At 52.8% G+C, this 19,613-nt stretch overlaps 1 protein-coding gene across 3 annotated transcripts in view; it reads left to right on the forward strand.

Moving 5' to 3' along the window:
* The first annotated feature begins 5,132 nt into the window (after positions 1 to 5,132).
* LOC144502714 (uncharacterized) overlaps positions 5,133 to 19,613 on the forward strand; it is a 215,293-nt gene continuing 200,812 nt past the window's right edge. Inside the window, exon 1 of one of the 3 annotated variants that reach the window (XM_078226954.1) lies at positions 5,133 to 5,202. Coding sequence is in view for 1 of the 3 variants with exons in the window: in XM_078226952.1 (XP_078083078.1) it covers positions 5,245 to 5,307 (63 nt within the window). In the remaining 2 variants the exon portion in view is untranslated. Of the gene's footprint in view, positions 5,308 to 19,613 lie in introns of all 3 variants that reach the window. The other 2 variants (XM_078226952.1, XM_078226953.1) reach the window with 2 other exon arrangements.

Raw genomic sequence — 19,613 nt, forward strand, 5'->3', positions numbered from 1 at the left:
ACCACTGGTTGAAATGTTTTGAGGACTACCTTGCAGCCTCTGCAGCGGTCACCACAGATGACGACAGACTCCGGGTCCTCCATGCGAGGGTAAGCGACACCGTATGTCTCGCGATCCGCGCGGCCACCGACTACACAAGGAACCTCGAGCTTCTTAAGAAGCGTTACATTAAACTGCCAAATGAGATGCATGCTCGATACCTCTTAGCCACTCGACGACGGCAGCCCGGCGAAACGACGGAAGAATACGCGAACGAGCTCCTACAGCCAGCCAGGGGCTGTAACTGCAAAGCAGTGTCGGCTGAGCAGAACATGAACGACCTCGCTCGAGATGCGTTTGTGGCGGGAATCGGATCATCTTATATCCGACTCAGACTGTTGGAGCAAGGTAATCTTGATCTCACTAAGTCGATTAGAACTAGCGGATACGTTGGAGACGGCCTCCAAAAGCCTAGTATTGTATCCTGAAGACCACGTGGAGACAACGTGGCAGGAGCAGTCGCTGATCCCTCCTCGTCCCTCGGGTTCGAAAAGCTGCGTGATGGTGTGCCCACACTCGGGCCTGACAACGGCAGCAGCTCCGGGCGGCCCGCGGTGTTACTTCTGTGGGGGAGTGAAGCACACTCGGCAGCGATGTCCCGCTAAAGCTGTGTTGTGCTCCGCCTGCGGTAAGAAGGGGCACTATTTGAAGGTATGCCGATCCAAGCTTACTTCCAGGAACAGCAGTGCGGCCTGCGACTCCCCGGAGCCCGGTTCTTCGTCGTCGGCATCGTCGAGGGTTTCGTCCACGTGCGAGGCCAGGACGCCGCCATTACAGTCGACGGAGTCGCAAGAGATGCGCGACCACCAGGGGTCGCTGATTTTGGCGCCATCACCCACGTGCGACCTATGGGAGCAGCCATGTTGGTCGGCTCCGACCGCGAACGACCAGCAGGGGTCATCTTCATCTATCTCAGCTGCCTGCAGTGGCGCTCACGAACCAACGGTGGCGTCGATCATCCTGGACCAGGCCAAGCCTCACAGACTCGACAAGCCTATGATGGACATTCAGGTAAACAAACACTTGATTTATTGTCTGTTTGACAGCGGGAGCACTGAGAGTTTTATTCACCCAGACGCTGTGAAGCGGTGTGGCCTCCAGATCCAACCTGTCAAACAGACGATTTCTATGGCATCAAGGTCCCAGTCTGTCACCGTGCTAGGGAGTTGCGTGGTAAATTTAACGGTGCAGGGCACGGTTTACGAGCGCTTCAATCTCCTGGTGTTACCGCACCTTTGCGCGCCAATACTCCTCCGGACTAAATTTCATGGTCCACTTGAAGAGTGTAACCCTACAGTACGGTGGGCCACTCCCTCCGCTTTCAGTGGGAGAACAGCAGCTTCCAAATTGCCCAACGCGCCCCGCCTGTAGCCTCTCGACGCTGAAGATTACCACACCCTCCCTGTTCCAGAATCTTGTGCCAGGCTGCAAGCCCATCGCGACTAAGAGTAGGGTTACAACACTGAGGATGGGATCTTCATTCGATCTGAAGTTCAGCGGCTCCTCAAGGAAGGGATCATACAACCTAGCGTGAGTCCATGCAGAGCGCAGGTCGTGGTGGTCAAGAGTGGGAACAAACCCCGGATGGTCATTGACTATAGTCAGACCATTAATAGATACACGCAGCTGGATGCGTATCCCCTCCCGCGCATATCTGACATGGTCAACCAGATTGCGCAGTACCGGGTGTTCTCCACCATCGACCTCAAGTCTGCCTACCACCAACTCCCCATTCGCCCAGAGGACCGACAATACACGGCTTTTGAGGCGGATGGTTGCTTGTATCACTTTCTCAGGGTTCCTTTTGGTGTCACCAATGGGGTCTCGGTCTTCCAGCATGCTATGGACCGAATGGTGGACCATAATGGACTGCGGGCTACCTTCCCGTACCTGGATAACGTCACCATCTGTGGCCATGACCAGCAGGACCACGACACAAATCTCCTTAAGTTCCTACGCACTGCATCTCTGCTGAATCTGACCTACAACAGGGAGAAGTGTGTATTTCGTACGCGCTGTTTAGCCATCCTCGGATACGTGGTGGAAAACGGGGTCATTGGCCCTGATCCAGACCGTATGCGTCCCCTCCTTGAACTTCCCCTGCCCACTAGCGCAAAAGCACTGAGAAGATGCTTAGGCTTCTTCTCTTACTATGCACAGTGGGCTCCCAATTACGCGGACAAAGCCCGTCCGCTCATCAAGTCCACCTCTTTTCCCCTAACACCAGAGGCTCGATTGGCCTTTGATAAACTAAAAGCCGACATCGCGAAAGCCACGATGCATGCTGTTGATGAGTCCATCCCCTTTCAGGTGGAGAGCGATGCATCTGATTTCGCCCTGGCCGCCACACTTAACCAGGCGGGCAGGCCCCTCGCCTTTTTTTCCCGCACCCTCCAAGGCCCTGAAATTTGACATTCAGCGGTGGAAAAGGAGGCCCAGGCCATTGTGGAGGCCGTCAGGCATTGGCGCCATTACTTGGCGGGAAAACGGTTCACCCTGATCACGGACCAGCGGTCCGTGGCGTTCATGTTCAATAACACGCTGCGGGGCAAGATCAAGAACGACAAGATCTTGAGGTGGAGAATCGAACTCTCTACCTATAATTACGACATCATGTATCGTCCAGGGAAACTCAACGAGCCCTCAGATGCCCTGTCGCGTGGAACATGCGCCAGTATACAGGAGGACCGTTTGCAGGCTCTCCATAATGACCTATGCCATCCTGGGGTCACTTGGCTCTACCACTTCGTAAAAGCCCGCAATCTGCCCTACTCGGTGGAGGATGTCAGCTCCATAATGAGAAGTTGTTGGGTATGCGCGGAATGCAAACCGCACTTTTACCGACCTGACCGGGCACAACTAGTCAAGGCCACTTGTCCCTTCGAAAGACTGAGTGTCGACTTTAAGGGCCCCCTTCCCTCGACAGATCGGAATGTGTACTTCTTCAACATCATTGATGAGCACTCGAGATTCCCTTTTGTTATTCCCTGCTCTGATACATCCGCTGCCACGGTTATCAAGGCATTCCGTGATCTTTTTACTCTGTTCGGGTACCCCAGCTACATTCACAGCGACAGGGGCTCGTCGTTCATGAGCAATGACTTGAGGCAATACCTGCTCTCATACGGGATTGCCTCTAGTAGAACCACGAGCTACAACCCTAGGGGTAACGGACAGGTGGAACGTGAGAATGCTACAGTCTGGAAGGCTGTCTTACTGGCGTTGAAGTCAAAAAGCCTTCCAGTCTCCCGTTGGCAAGAGGTGCTCCCTGATGCGCTCCATTCCATACGCTCACTCCTGTGTACGGCAACCAACGCTCCTCCTCATGAGAGGCTGTTTTCATTCCCTCGGAAGTCTTCCTCTGGGACCTCATTACCGTCTTGGTTGACGTACTCAGGACCTGTCCTCATGCGGCGACATGTAGGGGCCCGCAAGTCCGACCCGTTGGTCGAACAGGTCCATCTCCTCCACACCAACCCTCAGTATGCCTATGTGGCATACCCTGACGGGCGAGAGGACACGGTCTCGATTCGAGACCTGGCGCCAGCAGGGGACGTAGAAACCCCTGTCGCTCCCATACCTCCTGTTAGAGACCCCCCAACTATTGTTTCCCCTCCAGACACGGCGCGGGCAGCATCGGGACCATTACTTAACCCTTTTACTCCCGTGTACAGCTTGCCTGAGTCCAGGAGATGGTCGCCACTTCAGAGCGTGTCGGAACTCAATGGATTATCATCACCTCGGGGTCAGCCGGCCCGTGAGTCTGTGGAGGAACCGTTGGACATCGCCTTGGGGAGAACGCCACCGCGAGTGCCTACTCCGGGTCATCACCGGTGTTGAGGAGGTCACAACGACGGTGCGGTCCCCCTGACCGTCTGAACTTATAGACTGATGACAAATTATTCTGTTTTTTTTGTACCCCGCCGGTCTTTGTCTTCAAAGGAGGGGTGAACGTGGTGAACCATCGTTGGTTCCCACTAGGTAGTACTGAGCCAGGGTCTGGCCAGTACTACGAGTATGTATATATGTTGCTGTTGGGGTTAGGGATGGGTTGTTCTACTTGTTGCTGTTGGGGTTAGGGTTGGGCTGTTACACCTGTATTATAGTTATTATGGTACATCCCAGTCGGGCTCCGCCTCCTGGGAGAGGTATAAAGGTCACTGCTCTGTCTGGGACCCCTCAGTCTGGGATCGTGTACGATACATGGTAGCTTCGTTGTAATAGTAAATAAAAGCCTTTATTTCCTTGAGCATCTCAAGCCTCGTGTGTGATAACGCGCATCAAGGTGTGGACTTGAATTTCCAAAAGGCATTTGATAAGGCGTCACATCAAAGGTTACTCCACAAATGAAAAGCTCACGGTGCACAGGGGTTGCAAAGAGTCCAGGAATGCCAAAGGTAGAGCAGGAAGTAGGCCATTCAGCCCCTTCAACCTGTTCCCTCATATTATTTATCTCCATGTGGGAAATGGTGCGGAACACATGTTGGTATGATCTTTTAAATGCTTTTTTTGTTAAATAATTTTGTGAAGAATGCTTCTTACCAGTTACAGGTCAAATGAGTTTTTAATAAAATAATTCTCAGTGGTTTATGTTTGGACAAAAAGGCAGCTCATGATTTTTATACCAAAGCCCTTGCTGTTTAAGTTTTTGTTTTGATTTGGTGGGGTTGGCACGATATTCACACAAACTAAATTGACTAACTTACATTCTCTTTGCTTCCAAATTTAATTTTCCCTCAGCTGCCGGGAGGAGCACTGCGCTCTCAGCGCCCTCTGCCGCCCGGAGGAGCACTGCGCTCTCAGCGCCCTCTGCCGCCCGGAGGAGCACTGCGCTCTCAGCGCCCTCTGCCGCCCGGAGGAGCACTGCGCTCTCAGCGCCCTCTGCCGCCCGGAGGAGCTCAGTCCCTGCGCTCTCAGCGCCCTCTGCCGCCCGGAGGAGCTCAGTCCCTGCGTTCTCAGCGCCCTCTGCCGCCCGGAGGAGCTCAGTCCCTGCGCTCTCAGCGCCCTCTGCCGCCCGGAGGAGCTCAGTCCCTGCGTTCTCAGCGCCCTCTGCCGCCCGGAGGAGCTCAGTCCCTGCGTTCTCAGCGTCCTCTGCCGCCCGGAGGACTGGTCTGGTGTGGTAGCGGAATGCGGAATGAGTTGGCCGGGGGCAAAGAGTTGTGGGTGTGTGAAGCGATGGAAAAGTGAATTAATTATCCGCTCGGGATGTCGATTCGTTTGCTGAACGTGGTGCCGAGCCGCCCCGCGGTGCTGGAGGAGCGGCAGCAGGTAGAGAGCGAGGGGCTGAGCAGCTCCAGCTGCCCACAGGCTGAGTCACCCTGGCAACCGGGGGGGCGGGGGCAGGGGCAGGGGGGGAGGGAAGACTCCCAGTCCCCCAGTGAAGGGAGTCAGTGAGGGTCAATCTGGGATTGTGTTGGGAGGGGAAGGGGCGGGGGGCACACATTGGGGAGGGGGCTGGGCAAACTGGCACACTGAGATTAGGGTGGGTCCATGCCACGGGGCACAGGGGGTATACAGGCTGTGGAGAGAGTGGTCGTCTGCACTTGCCCCCTTCCCACCCCCAGGTGGCACGGCGGTTAGCACTGCTGCCTCACGGTGCCAGGGACCCGGGTTCAAGGTCTCTGTCTACGTGGAGTTTGCACATTCTCCCTGTGTCTGCGTAAGTTTCCTCCGGGTGCTCCGGTTTCCTCCCACACTCCAAAGATGTACAGGTTAGGTTGATTGGCCATGCTAAATTGACCCTTAGTGTCAGGGGGATTTGCGGGGTAAATGTGTGGGGTTATGGGAATAGGACCTGGGTGGGATTGTGGTCAGTGTAGACTCAATGGGCCAAATGGCCTCCTGCACTGTAGAGATTCGATGATCTATGAACAGGTGCCGGGGTGTGGCGACTAGGGGATTGTCACATTAACTTCATTGCAGTGTTAATGTAAGCCTACTTGTGACACTAATAAAAAAAACTGAGGGGCAGAAGAATCATAGAATCCCAACAGTTCAGAAGGAGGCCATTCGGCCCATCAAATCTGCACCAACTCTTACCAAGGCTTACTCTATAACCCTGCTAATCCCTCTAACCTATATATCTTTGGACACTAAGTCACAATTTGACATGGCCAATCCACCTAACCTGCGCATCTTTGGATTATGGGAGGAAACCGGAGCAGTGCTAACCACTGTGCCATCAAGCCACCCAAGAGGAAGGGGCTGGGCTTCTAGAGACTATTTGGAGCCCACCTGAGCACAAGGAAGGCCAAGACTGGTAAGAGGGAGGTCAGTTCTGAATATTGGGTCTGTTGGTGATGAGCACCAACATCCTTACTGTAAAGGCAGAGCTCTGATCATCAGGAGCGCCGTGGAGACGGACGAGGGGCATGGAGGTGAGGAGGCCATTCTTTCCCCATAGGATCTGCCTGGAGGTTCTGGAGAGCTAGTGCTGCGGGAGACGGTGATTCTCTTTAAAGTTTATTTATTAGTCACAAGTAAGGCTTACATTAACACTGCCGTGAAGTTACTATGAAATTCCCCAGTGATGCGAAACTCTGGCACCTGTTTGGGTCAATGCACCTAACCAGCAAGTCTTTCAGAATGTGGGAGGAAACCGGAGCACCTGGAGGAAACCCATGCAGACACGGGGAGAACATGCAAACACAGACAGTGACCCTAGCCAGGAATCGAACCCGGGTCCCTGGTGCTTTGAGGCAGCAGTGATAACTATTGTGCCACCGCGTCATCCCATCAGAGGTTTGTGCCCTTGTTGACAAAGACCTCACAGCATTGCACACGATATCCTGCCAGTCATCAAAGCCACGGTGGCCTTGAGGGTCTGTGCCTCTGAGTCCTTACAAGGATCAGCTGCGGCCCTTACATCTCACGATGGCAGCACACCACTGCAACTCCCAGGACACTGATGCCTTATTTGTGAGAATTGGACAGTACGTTTGATTCAGACAGAGGAAGTCTGGCAAGGGCAGAGGGCATTAGATCTTTCTGGATTCCCACAGGTGCAGAGGAACATCAGTTGCACCCACATGGCTCTCGGGGCACCCAGTGATCATCAGCCGGGAGGGCTTCCACTTCCTGAATGTTCGCTGGTCTACGATCACAACAAGACTTTTCTCCAAGTGTGTGCTCGCTCTCCTGACAGTTGCCATGACTCCTTCATCCTCCAGCAGTCCAGGGTGCGGCAGCCTTTCGTTCCACCTCACAAAGCAAATGGATGGATTCTAGTGGCATCCTTTGATGAGATGACTGCTCACCGCTGAGAGAGAGATCCTGAAACGGTGCCACAGTGCTATTCCAATCTAAGCTATCTGCTCCCAAGGACCTCTTATCGAGCAGGCTTTTGGGCTTCTGGAGCTGCATTTCCCGTGCCTGGATCAGCCTGGTGGTGCCCTGAAGTGAACTCTTGCAGGGGTCCTGTACACTGGGGTGGTCTGCTGCATTCTTCATAACATGGCCCTCCTGAGAGGTGCGGACATTACGGACAGTAAATCCCGGAACGACACAGCTTATCAGCGGAGGAAGATGCAGAATACAGAGGGTCTCTGGCTGAACAGGAGGTACTGGGCTCAGCACAGGGTCCATCAGTATGTCCAATGATGGCCGGGATTCAGGCACGTTTCATTCTGAGGCTGATGTTGAAGGTGGCACTCTCATTGCCCTCGGAGACAGCCTCAGTTGGCACTCCAGATAGCTGGAGGGGAGCACCATCTGGGGAGCACCTGAAATCCCCTCCAAATATCTCTGCACCATCAGGATTACTGACCAGCGTATGTGACAGTAGCGTGGATACGTCCTGCCAGGGAGCTGCTCCTTCATCCAATCCGAGAGCAGCCACATATTGTTCTTGATGAGATTGTCCACTCTCTCAATAGAGGAGCTCATGTCCTCAGAGCACCGAGCTATTGTGATGCGAGTGAGCTGAATGAATCCCTCTACTCTCCGCCCGTGAGCCTGCACTGCCTTTGGGAACTCCAACAAATGGCAACGTATCTGTTGCTGCCGGTCTGAGGTAGAGCTTTCTTTGTTGTGGTTCCCAAGGCCTTGTTGAGCAAGGCTGTATTTGTCCTCCCACAGCTACCTCTGCCTCTGACACCTTCTCTTGCTCATAGCTGTCACCCAATATCCCAACGCCATCCGATCTAATCACGGGCGAGCTGCACCAAGGGGAATGTACCTGTACTGATGGAGGGCCGAGAGTGTAAGGTGTCACGGTGCTTACTCTATGGTCTCTGTTTCCAGCACTTTTCCGTTCTGTCTTTCTCCCTTTCACGTCAAAGTCAGCAGGAGGCATGAGGAGATGATGAGGAATGGCCTTGGAGAGCAGAGGCCCCGGCATTGCTGAGGTTTCCCTGAGTCGTTGGCGTGCTGTCAGTGGGGTGGCGTGCACTTTTTCATCAGATTGCAATGTCTGTTCACTCTCCAGCCCATCTCATCTTTCCTGACTCACCCCGGAGCTGCTACCCTGGCAATCTCCACATCTCCCTGCTCTGTGGCAGTAACAATGTGCGGATGGGAGACCCCCCCCCAACAAGTCTCTGTCCTTGTGCATTCTGTGCCCTCTTCTAAAAGGATAAAGAGAGAGAGAGAGAGATAAGGGACTGCTGACCTCTTTGGCGAATATCAATGATTCATTGACATTGGAAGCTTCAGGTACCAGTGTTGGTGAGTCCTCAGCATCTCTATGGCTCTTGAATCTTGCTGAAGGGCCAGTAAGTACCCTGTGCACACATTCCTCTCCTGTTTAGGAGCAGAGTAACTCTCACAGACCCCTGTGCTGGTAGTTGCACATCCAGAGGCCTGTCATGAGGGTCTGGCTTTGTGCCACAATGAATAAGATCCAGTTCCTCCGGGTCACACTGAAACCTGCTGATGTTCTCAGCCACCTCAATCCATGCCCGTCAGGTTTGTGAGGGTGGCCTTCCCCTGCACTGCCCTGGAAAGAGGGCCGCCTTGCTTTCTCTGTCACAAAGCGGTCCTCAAGGTTAGTGTCAGAAGATCAGGGGCCAATGAAGCAAGAAGTCAGCCCCGCTGCAGGAGATGGCCCTGCCCCCATCCCGGGTACCATCCCGTCCCTGGATACTGCCTCCACCCTGGGTATCGGCCCCTCCCCGGGTACCGGACCCGCCCCAGGTACCATCCCTGCCCCAGGTACCAACCCTGCCTCGGGTACCATCCCCGCCCCGAGTACCAGCCCCGCCCCAGGAGACAGCCCCTCCCCGGGTACCATCCCCTCCCCAGATACCATTCCCTCCCCGGGTACCGGCCCCTCCCCAAGTTCCGGCCCCACCCCAGGTACCGGCCCCGCCCCAGATAGTCCTGCCCTAGGTGTCAGCCCTCTGTCTTCCCTCTCCTGTAACTGCTGCTCCAATTCACTGAGTAAAAGATCAGCCAAGATAATGACTGCTGTGGCTCTGATTAAATTGGTCCTGCATTGACACAATCCCATCTCCGCTCCCCTTGCTGCCGCTTACCCCAGGCCAAGAACAGCGCTCTCTGTGACCCCTGCCCCGCCCCAGGCAGGATCAGGCCCCGATCAGTCCTGGCTTTGGTTTCCTGATTCTGGGTTACCGTGGGAACCGGTCTTGCTGCGCTGTCTGACTCCATTGTTAACGGTTGGATCGGGTGTCCAATCAGCACCCAGCAGGACTGCGGGTGATTGACGGACAATTATTCCAACACATCTGGAACTCTCACTGCGATAAACAAACAAGACTGGCATTTAAATCACACCTTTCACTGCCTTGGGACACCTGCTTTACAGCCGTTTGAATACTTTTAGAGTGTATGTGATGTAATGTGGGAAACCCAGCAGTCAGTTTGCTCACAGCCAGCTCCCACAGCAATGAGACAGACGCTGAGCAGGTAACCTGTGTTAGCGATGCTGATTGAATCATAAATATTGGCCAGGACACTGCAGAGGAAATCCCTGCTCTTCTTCGAAGGATCTTTGACATCCATTCAACAGGGCAGACGGGACCTCAGTTTAACATCATATCTGAAAGACGGCACTTGGAGCAGTGCAGCGTTCCCTCAGGGATTAATTCTGTAACAATGCTCCACTCCGCTTTGCTGGGGAAATTGCCCCGTTTTTTCACAGGAGGAGGTGTTGAGTTCAGTTTGCTTTAGGTTGTCAGTGACTCTTTTTAAGTGACCCTGTTGATTGATAACGCTGTTTACTGAGCCAATGTTGTAAGTCCTGTCCTGTGTCCCATCTGGGTGGCACAGTGGTTAGCACTGCTGCTACTCAGCTCCAGGGACCCGGGTTCGATTCCTGGCTTGGGTCACTGTCTGTATGGAGTCTGCACGTTCTCCCCATGTCTGCGTGGGTTTCCTCCAGATGCTCCAGTTTCCTCCCACAGTCCGAAAGATGTGCTGGTTAGATGGATTGACCATGCTAAATTCTCCTTTAGTGTTCCAAGATATATATAGGTTAGGGGGATTAGTGGGTTAAATATGTAGGGTTACGGGGTAGGCCTGGGTAAGAGTCAGTGCAGACTTGATTGGCCGAATGGCCCCCTTCTGCATGGTAGAGGTTCTATGGGACTCTTTGGTTGACTCGAGTCGTGTCAATAAGATGCTCAAGCTTGGCTGTGGAGCTGACCAGTGATGCACTATTCAGACACGAGGCTTGAAGCTCAGTAAATGAAAGGCTTTTATTTACTGTTAACGAAGCTACCAGAACTTATATACACTATCCCAGACTGAAGGGGTCCCGGCCAGAGCAGGGACTCTTATACCTCTCCCAGGAGGCGGAGCCCGACTGGGATGTGCCACAACACTACAGTACAAAGGTGTAACAACCCCACCCTAACCCCAACAGCAACAATAGCACAACCCAACAGTAACATATGTACATCCTTGTAGTACTGGCCAGCCCCTGGCTCAGCACTATCCAGTGGGAACCAACGATGGTTCACCACATTCACCCCTCCTTTGAGAACAAAGGCCGGCGGGGTACAAAAAACAGAATAAAGTGTCAGCAGTCTATAAGTTCAGACGGTCAGGGGGACCGCACCATCATTGTGACCTCCTCAATACCGGCGGTGACACCGGAGTAGGCACTTGCGGTGGCGTTCTCCCCAAGGCGGCGTCCAGCTGTTCTTCCACAGACTCACAGGCTGGTTGACCCTGAGGTGACGGTAGTCCAGGGGATCCTGACACGCCCTGCGGTGGCGACCATCTTCTGGGCTCAGGCAAGCTGTACATGGGAGTAAAATGGTTAAGCAATGATCCCGATGCTGCCCGCGCCGTGTCCGGGGATGAAACAAGAGATAAAGGGTTTGTTACAGGGGGTATGGGAGCGACAGGGGTTGCTACGTCCCCTGCTGGCGCCAGGTCTCAGGGCATGCCACATAGGCATACTGAGGGTTGGCATGGAGGAGATGGACCTGTTCGACCAACGGGTCGGACTTGCGGGCCCTTACATGTCGCCGCAGGAGGATGGGTCCTGAGTACGTCAACCAAGACGGTAATGAGGTCCCCGAGGAAGACTTCCGAGGGAATGAGAACATCCTCTCGTGGGGAGTAGCATTGGTTGCCGTACACAGGAGGGAGCGAATAGAATGGAGCGCATCAGGGAGCACCTCTTGTCAACGGGAGACTGGAAGACCTTTTGACTTCAACGCCAGTAAGACAGCCTTCCAGACTGTAGCATTCTCACGTTCCACCTGTCCATTACCCCTAGGGTTGTAGCTCGTGGTCCTACTAGAGGCAATCCCGTAGGAGAGCAGGAATTGCCTCAAGTCATCGCTCATGAACGACGAGCCCCTGTCGCTATGGATGTAGCCGGGGTACCCGAACAGGGTAAAGAGATCACCGAATGCCTTGATAACCGTGGCAGCGGATGTATCAGAGCAGGGAACAACAAAAGGGAACCGAGAGTACTCGTCAATGATATTGAGGAAGTACACATTCCGATCTGTTGAGGGAAGGGGGCCCTTAAAATCGACACTCAGTCTCTCGAAGGGACGAGTGGCCTTGACTAAATGTGCCCGGTCAGGTCGGTAAAAGTGCGGTTTGCATTCCGCGCAAACCCGACAGCTCCTTGTTACTGACCTGATGTCCTCCACCGAGTAAGGCAGGTTGCGGGCTTTTATAAAGTGGTAGAGCCGAGTGACCCCAGGATGGCACAGGTCATTATGGAGCGCGTGCAAACGGTCCTCCTGTATACTAGCGCATGTTCCACGCGAGAGGGCATCCGAGGGCTCATTGAGTTTCCCTGGATGATACATGATGTCGTGGTTATAGGTGGAGAGTTCAATTCTCCACCGCAAGATCTTGTCATTCTTGATCTTTCCCCTCTGCGTGTTGTTAAACATGAACGCCACGGACCGCTGGTCCGTGATCAGGGTGAACCGTTTTCCCGCCAAGTAATGGCGCCAATGCCTGATGGCCTCCACAATGGCCTGGGCCTCCTTTTCCACCGCTGAATGCCGAATTTCGGGGCCTTGGAGGGTGCGGGAAAAAAATGCGACGGGCCTGCCCGCCTGGTTAAGTGTGGCGGCCAGGGCGAAATCAGATGCATTGCTCTCCACCTGAAAGGGGATGGACTCGTCTACAGCGTGCATCGTAGCTTTCGCGATGTCGGCTTTTAATTTATCGAAGGCCAATCGGGCCTCTGGCGTTAAGGGAAAAGTCGTGGACTTAATGAGCGGACGGGCTTTGTCCGCGTAGTTAGGAACCCACTGCGCATAATAGGAGAAGAAGCCTAAGCATCTTCTCAGTGCTTTTGCACTAGCAGGTAAGGGAAGTTCAGAAAGGGGGAGCATACGGTCTGGATCAGGGCCAATGACCCCGTTTTCCACCACGTATCCTAGGATGGCTAAACGGCGCGTCCGAAACACACACTTCTCCCTGTTGTAGGTCAAGTTCAGGTGAGATGCAGTGCGTAGGAAGTTCAGGAGGTTCGTGTCGTGGTCCTGCTGGTCATGGCCGCAGATGGTGATATTATGCAGGTATGGGAAGGTAGCCCGCAGCCCGTTCTGGTCCACCATTCGGTCCATAGCACGCTGGAAGACCGAGACCCCATTGGTGACACCAAAGGGAACCCTGAGAAAGTGATACAAGCGACCATCCGCCTCAAAAGCCGTGTATTGTCGGTCCTCTGGGCGAATGGGGAGTTGGTGGTAGGCAGACTTGAGGTCTATGGTGGAGAACACCCGGTACTGCGCAATCTGATTGACCATATCAGATATGCGCGGGAGGGGGTACGCATCCAGCTGCATATATCGATTAATGGTCTGACTGTGGTCAATGACCATCCGGGGTTTGTTCCCGCTCTTGACCACCACGACCTGCGCTCTCCACGGACTAGCACTGGGTTGTATGATCCTTTCTTTGAGGAGCCGCTGAACCTCAGATCTAATGAAGATCCGATCCTCAGCGCTGTAACGCCTACTTTTAGTCGCGATGGGCTTGCAGCCTGGCACAAGATTCTGGAACAAGGAAGGTGTGGTGATCTTCAGCGTCGAGAGGCTGCAGGCGCGTTGGGCAATTTGGAGGCTGCTGCTGTTTTCCCACTGCCAGTGAAGGGAGTGGCCCACCGTACTGTAGGATTACACTCCTCAAGTGGACCATGAAGTTTAGTCCGAGGAGTATTGGCACGCAAAGATACGGCAACACAAGGAGCTTGAAACGCTTGTAAACTGTGCCTTGCACCTTCATGGTTACCTCGCAACTCCCTAGCACGGCAACAGACCAGGACCTTGATGCCATAGAGATTGTCTGTTTGGCAGGTTGAATCTGGAGTCCACACCGCTTCACAGTGTCTGGGTGGATAAAGCTCTCAGTGCTCCCGCTGTCAAACAGACAATAAATCACGTGGTCATTTACCTGGATATTCATCATAGATTTGTCAAGTCTATGAGGCTTGGCCTGGTCCAGGATGATCGATGCCACCGTTGGTTCATGAGCGCCACTGCAGGCAGCTGAAGTCGATGAGGAGGACCCTTGCTGGTCGTTCGTGGTCAGTGTCGACCAACATGGCTACCCCCATGAGTCGCACGTGGGTGAGGGCGCCAAACTCAGCGACCCCTGGTGGTCATACTCCTCCGACTCCGTCGACCGTAATGGCGTCGTCCTGGTCTCGCACGTGGACGAACCCCGCGACGACTTCGACGACGAAGACCCGAGCTCTGAAGAATCGCAGGCCGCACTGCCGTTCCTGGGTTTAGATCGGCACACTTTTGAATAATGCCCTTTTTTACCGCATGCGGTGCACAACACAGCTTTAGCGGGACACTTTTGCCGAGTATGTTTCGCTCCTCCACAGAAATAGCACCGCGGGCCGCCCGGGGCTGCTGCCGTCGTCTGGCCCGAATGGGAGCACGCCATTACACAGCATTTCGAACCCGAGGGACGAGGAGGGATTTGCGACTGCTCCTGCCACGTTGTCTCCACATGGTCCTCCGGATATAATACTAAGCTTTTGGAGGCCGACTCGAGCATCTCTGCTAACTCGATGGCCTGGGTAAGATTAAGGTTACCCTTCTCCAACAGTTTAAGTCGAATGTACGACGTTCCGACCCCGGCCACAAACGCATCTCGGGCGAGGTCGTACATGCTCTGCTCAGCCAACACAGCTTTGCAGTCACAGCCCCTGGCTAGCTGTAGGAGCTCGTTCGCATATTCTTCCATCGTTTCGCCAGACTGCCGTCGTCGAGTGGCTAGGAGGTAACAAGCGTGTATCTCATTGGGTGGTTTGATATAGCGCTTCTTCAGAAGCTCGAGGGCCTTAGTATAATCGGTGGCCGCACGGATCGCGAGGTAGACAGTGTTGCTTACCCTCGCATGGAGGACCCGGAGTCTGTCATCATCTGTGGTGACCGCTGCGGAGGCTGCCAGGTAGTCTTCGAAACACTTCAGCCAGTGGTCGAAGGTGTTAGAAGCGCCCACCGCACGTGGATCTAGCGTAAGGCGTTCCGGCTTCAGGATTTGCTCCATACTCTCTCTTTTTTTTTCGACGAGAGTTTAACGACAGTAAATAAAATTGATGCGCTACTCAGACACGAGGCTTGAAGCTCAGTAAATGAAAGGCTTTTATTTACTGTAATGAAGCTACCGGAACTTATATACACTATCCCAGACTGAAGGGGTCCCGGCCAGAGCAGGGACTCTTATACCTCTCCCAGGAGGCGGAGCCCGACTGGGATGTGCCACAACACTACAGTACAAAGGTGTAACAACCCCACCCTAACCCCAACAGCAACAATAGCACAACCCAACAGTAACATATGTACATCCTTGTAGTACTGGCCAGCCCCTGGCTCAGCACTATCCAGTGGGAACCAACAATGGTTCACCACAACCAGCCAGAGTTCGCCTCAGCTCTGTGACCCCAGAGTGCCCAGAGGTTAACCATAGGGGCTGCTAAGGGCAGGGTGTGATTCGAGGAAGCCAGCTTGGATCCATCCACAGCTGACCCATTTCAGGAGGGTTGCTGATCTGGTGGATAGGGGTGTTTATCCATTTAATGTTTCAGGGAGCCACCTACCACAGTCCCCCAGATTCACAAGGCTGAAGCTGAGATGATGGATGTGGAAGCCAGTTAGCAGTGGAGCTCGAGAAGGTTCACCCACCTGGCATTGCGTGTGTGATGGGGAAGGGGATTGCTGTCAGGGTTCCCATCTTGGAATACGACTTCTGAGTTGATCTTGTGATTTTGTTCTGGTCGAAAACCTGCTCTATACGTTTGCAAATGCTCTAACATTCTGATTTTACTCTTTGGAGGTATTAGACACAGCCTCAGCTCCCCAGGTTAAAATTGTGCTATTGCATTGTCTTTACTAGAATGTGACAGAAATAACATGGAAGCAACTAATACAGAAATGTAACTCACAGAAAGTCAGAACCCACACACCCTTAGGAACTCCTCCATTTGAAAACCCATGGTGAAAACTGATCAGAAAACCACATCTGTCTGTCTGTTTATAATGATGCAGCTCTCCTTCCATCACAACCAGTGGCCCACAACAGTTTTCATCCGTGTGTTCTGGGAATAAAGCTCAAACAGCCTGAAACAATGATAGGTGTTTATTTACATTGTGCCCTGGTGCTTGGCAGTAACAATGAGATGACCCTCCTCCTCTGTCAGGTACCATATCCAAAGAGGGTATTGCCAACCATGGACTTCCATTGTACTTGGTTAAACTTAGCAAAGTCCTGCAGTGGTTTGCTGTTGCCTTCTGCAATATGGCTGACCAGGAAACTCCCACGCTCTTACTGCCTCCCTTCAGGTGCATTGGAAGGACTCACAGGCTGATAATCGACCTGTTTGGCCACGTTATGAACACCTTCCATAGTCATAAGGTGAGACCTGAACTCGAGCTTCTGGCCCAGAGGTAGGGACACTACCCACTGCGCCTCAGGAGCTCCCCTGAGACGCGCCACTTATTCTGAACCCTGGAAATTATAGACCGGTTAGCCTGATAGTAATAAGACTGCAGAGTTTTATCGGCATTCACTGAAAGGTGAGCCAACAAGCATGGAATTAGAAGTGACATGTCATGCCTCAGAACGTCCCTGAGCAAGAGGAAAGGTAAGAGGTAATAAGCCAGTGGCTATAGTCCAACTGGAATTGCCAAACAGGATTTGATGATCATTTTCTTTGGAGAAGTTGTGAAATCTAACTCAGTGAAAGCTGCAAAGCTGTGGCCTGGCAGCAACAAAATCTCCCTGAGAAACTACATGATGGCAACAAAGTACCGACGGCTTCACCAGTGTCCTTTTGGGAGGGGAACCTGGCACCTCTACCTGATCTTGCCCATACGCAACTCTAATGTGGCCCTGGTGGGGGGTTGCCTCAGGGTGCCCAGAGGGCAACTAAAATGAGCAATAAATGCTGCCTTGTCAACATTGGTCATAACCCAAAGCAATCTTTTAAAAATAAATCACTTATGATGGTTTGGTGAGAAGGAACATCGCTCTTGTGGACTAAAATTATTGTGCTACAGTTCCAGATGGCACTCCAAAATTCGTTACCTGGCCATGATTTTGTTTTTTGGTTTGTGGGTTCTTGCCATGTGCAACCTAACTGCATCATTTGCCCTTTGTGTAATAAAGTCAGCGTTTGTTAAACTGAGGCCCCGTTTACCCTCTCGGATGGACGTGAAAGATTCCATGGCGTGACTTCTCCCAGGGTCATGGTCAGCATTTATTCCCTGACCAACGTCCAGGGACCTGGGTTCGATTCCCGGCTTGGGTCACTGTCTGTGTGGAGTTTGCACATTCTCCTCGTGTCTGCGTGGGTTTCCTCCGGGTGCTCCGGTTTCCTCCCACAGTTCAAAGGTGTGTGGGTTAGGTTGATTGGCCACGCTAAAAATTGCCCTTAGTGTCCTGAGGTACGTAGGTTAGGGATTAGTGGGTAGACGTGTGGGGATATGGGGGTAGGGCCTGGGTGGGATTGTGGTCGGTGCAGACTCGAAGGGCCGAATGGCCTCTTTCTGTACTGTAGGGTTTCTATGATTCTATGAACGTCACCGACACAGGTGACCTGATGGTTTAGCTTAATTGCTGTAAATGTGCAAATCTCCCACCATAAATACTGACATGGCAAGAGCTACTATACCTCAAAGGCACAGTGACAATGACCCTGAGGACATGCTGCATTTATATGAATTCATTTTTGTTCCCTTACAACTAAAGAAAATTCCATTGGCTGTGAAACTTTCACCTTTTTGTGTGTCCTGAGGGTGCGTACATGACAGGTTCACTTTTTAAACTAAAATAAAACTGAATTAAAATAGATCTACATTTCTTGTGACACCTGAAACTAAAATGATACTGAAATTTATCATAAACGATTTACCTTGTGATGCGCGATTAAATCACTCGGGAGGCTGGATCGTACCCGGGAAATAAAGGCTTTTATTAATAACACGAATGGAGCCACTTTCTACAATACAATCCCAGACTAAAGGGTCACCAGGCAGTGCAGTGACCTTTATACTCCTCCAGGTAGGTGGAACCAACTGGAGTATGCCACAGAACAATATCAACAGGTAGAACACCCCAACCCTAACCCCAACAGTGACAACAGTAACATATATACAAATACCCATCGTGCTGACGATCTATGGTTCAGTACTCATAGTGGTAACCGTCTATGGTTCACCACATTCACCCCTCCTTTAAACAAAGGCCGGCGGGGCAAAAAAAACAGAACGAACTGTCCATATATTCACAAGTTCAGTCGCATTGGAGGACCGCACCGTCTCTGCGACCTCCTCAACACTGGCGGTAGCGCCGGTTCTGGTGACCGTGATGACCCTCTCTCCAAGGCGGTGTCCAGTGACTCCTCCAGTTCCTCACGGACAGATGGACCACGAGGTGGCGACAATCTCCTGGACTTGAGCACGCCTCGAGGTGGCGACAATCTCCTGGACTCAGGCAAGCTGTACACAGGAGTAAGAGGGTTAAGTGGTGGTCCCGATACTGCCTGCGCCGTGTCAGGAGGGGAGATAAAGGTCAAGGGGTCCCTAACCAGGGGTGTGGGAGCGACAGGGGTTTCCAAGTCCCCTGCAGGCGCCAGATCTCGAATAGAGACCGTGTCCTCTCGTCCGTCAGGATATGCCACATAGGCATATTGAGGGTTGGCGTGAAGGAGATGGACCTGTTCAACCAAAGGGTCAGACTTGCGGGTCCTAACATGCCGCCGCAGGAGGACAGGTCCTGAGTACATCAACCAAGATGGCAATGAGGTCCCAGAGGAAGACTTCCTAGGGAAGGAAAACATCCGCTCATGTGGAGTAGCGTTGGTTGCCGTACACAGGAGAGACCGGATGGAATGGAGCGCATCAGGAAGGACCTCTTGCCAACGGGAGACTGGAAGACCCTTAGACCTCAACGCCAGTAAGACAGCCTTCCAGACTGTAGCATTTTCTCTTTCAACCTGCCCGTTACCCCTGGGGTTGTAACTCGTAGTTCTACTTGAGGCAATCCCTTTTGAGAGCAGGTATTGCCTCAAGTCGTCACTCATAAATGATGAGCCCCTATCACTGTGGATATAGCTGGGGTAACCGAACAGGGTGAAAAGATCCCGTAATGTTTTGATAACCGTGGCAGCGGTCATGTCTGAACAGGGAATGGCAAAAGGGAATCGTGAGTACTCCTCAATCACGTTGAGGAAGTACACGTTCCGATCTGTCGAAGGAAGGGGGCCCTTGAAGTCCACACTCAGTCTTTCAAAAGGGCGAGTGGCCTGAATGAGATGTGCCCTGTCAGGTTGATAGAAGTGCGGTTTGCATTCAGCGCATACCTGGCAGCTTCGGGTTATGGACCTGACATCATCCACTGAGTAGGGTAGATTCCGGGCCTTCATGAAATGGAAGAGCCGAGTGATCCCCGGATGGCAGAGATCATTGTGGAGGGCCTGTAACTGATCCTCCTGCACACTTGCACATGTTCCACGCAACAGGGCGTCTGAGGGCTCATTGAGCTTCCCCAGACGGTACATGATATCATAGTTGTAGGTGGAGAGTTCAATTCTCCACCTCAAGATTTTATCATTTTTGATCTTACCCCGTAACGTGTTGTTGAACATGAACGCCACGGACTGCTGGTCCGTGAGCAGGGTG

This window comes from Mustelus asterias, chromosome 13 (genome assembly GCF_964213995.1).
Source record: "Mustelus asterias chromosome 13, sMusAst1.hap1.1, whole genome shotgun sequence".
Lineage (NCBI taxonomy): Eukaryota > Metazoa > Chordata > Chondrichthyes > Carcharhiniformes > Triakidae > Mustelus > Mustelus asterias.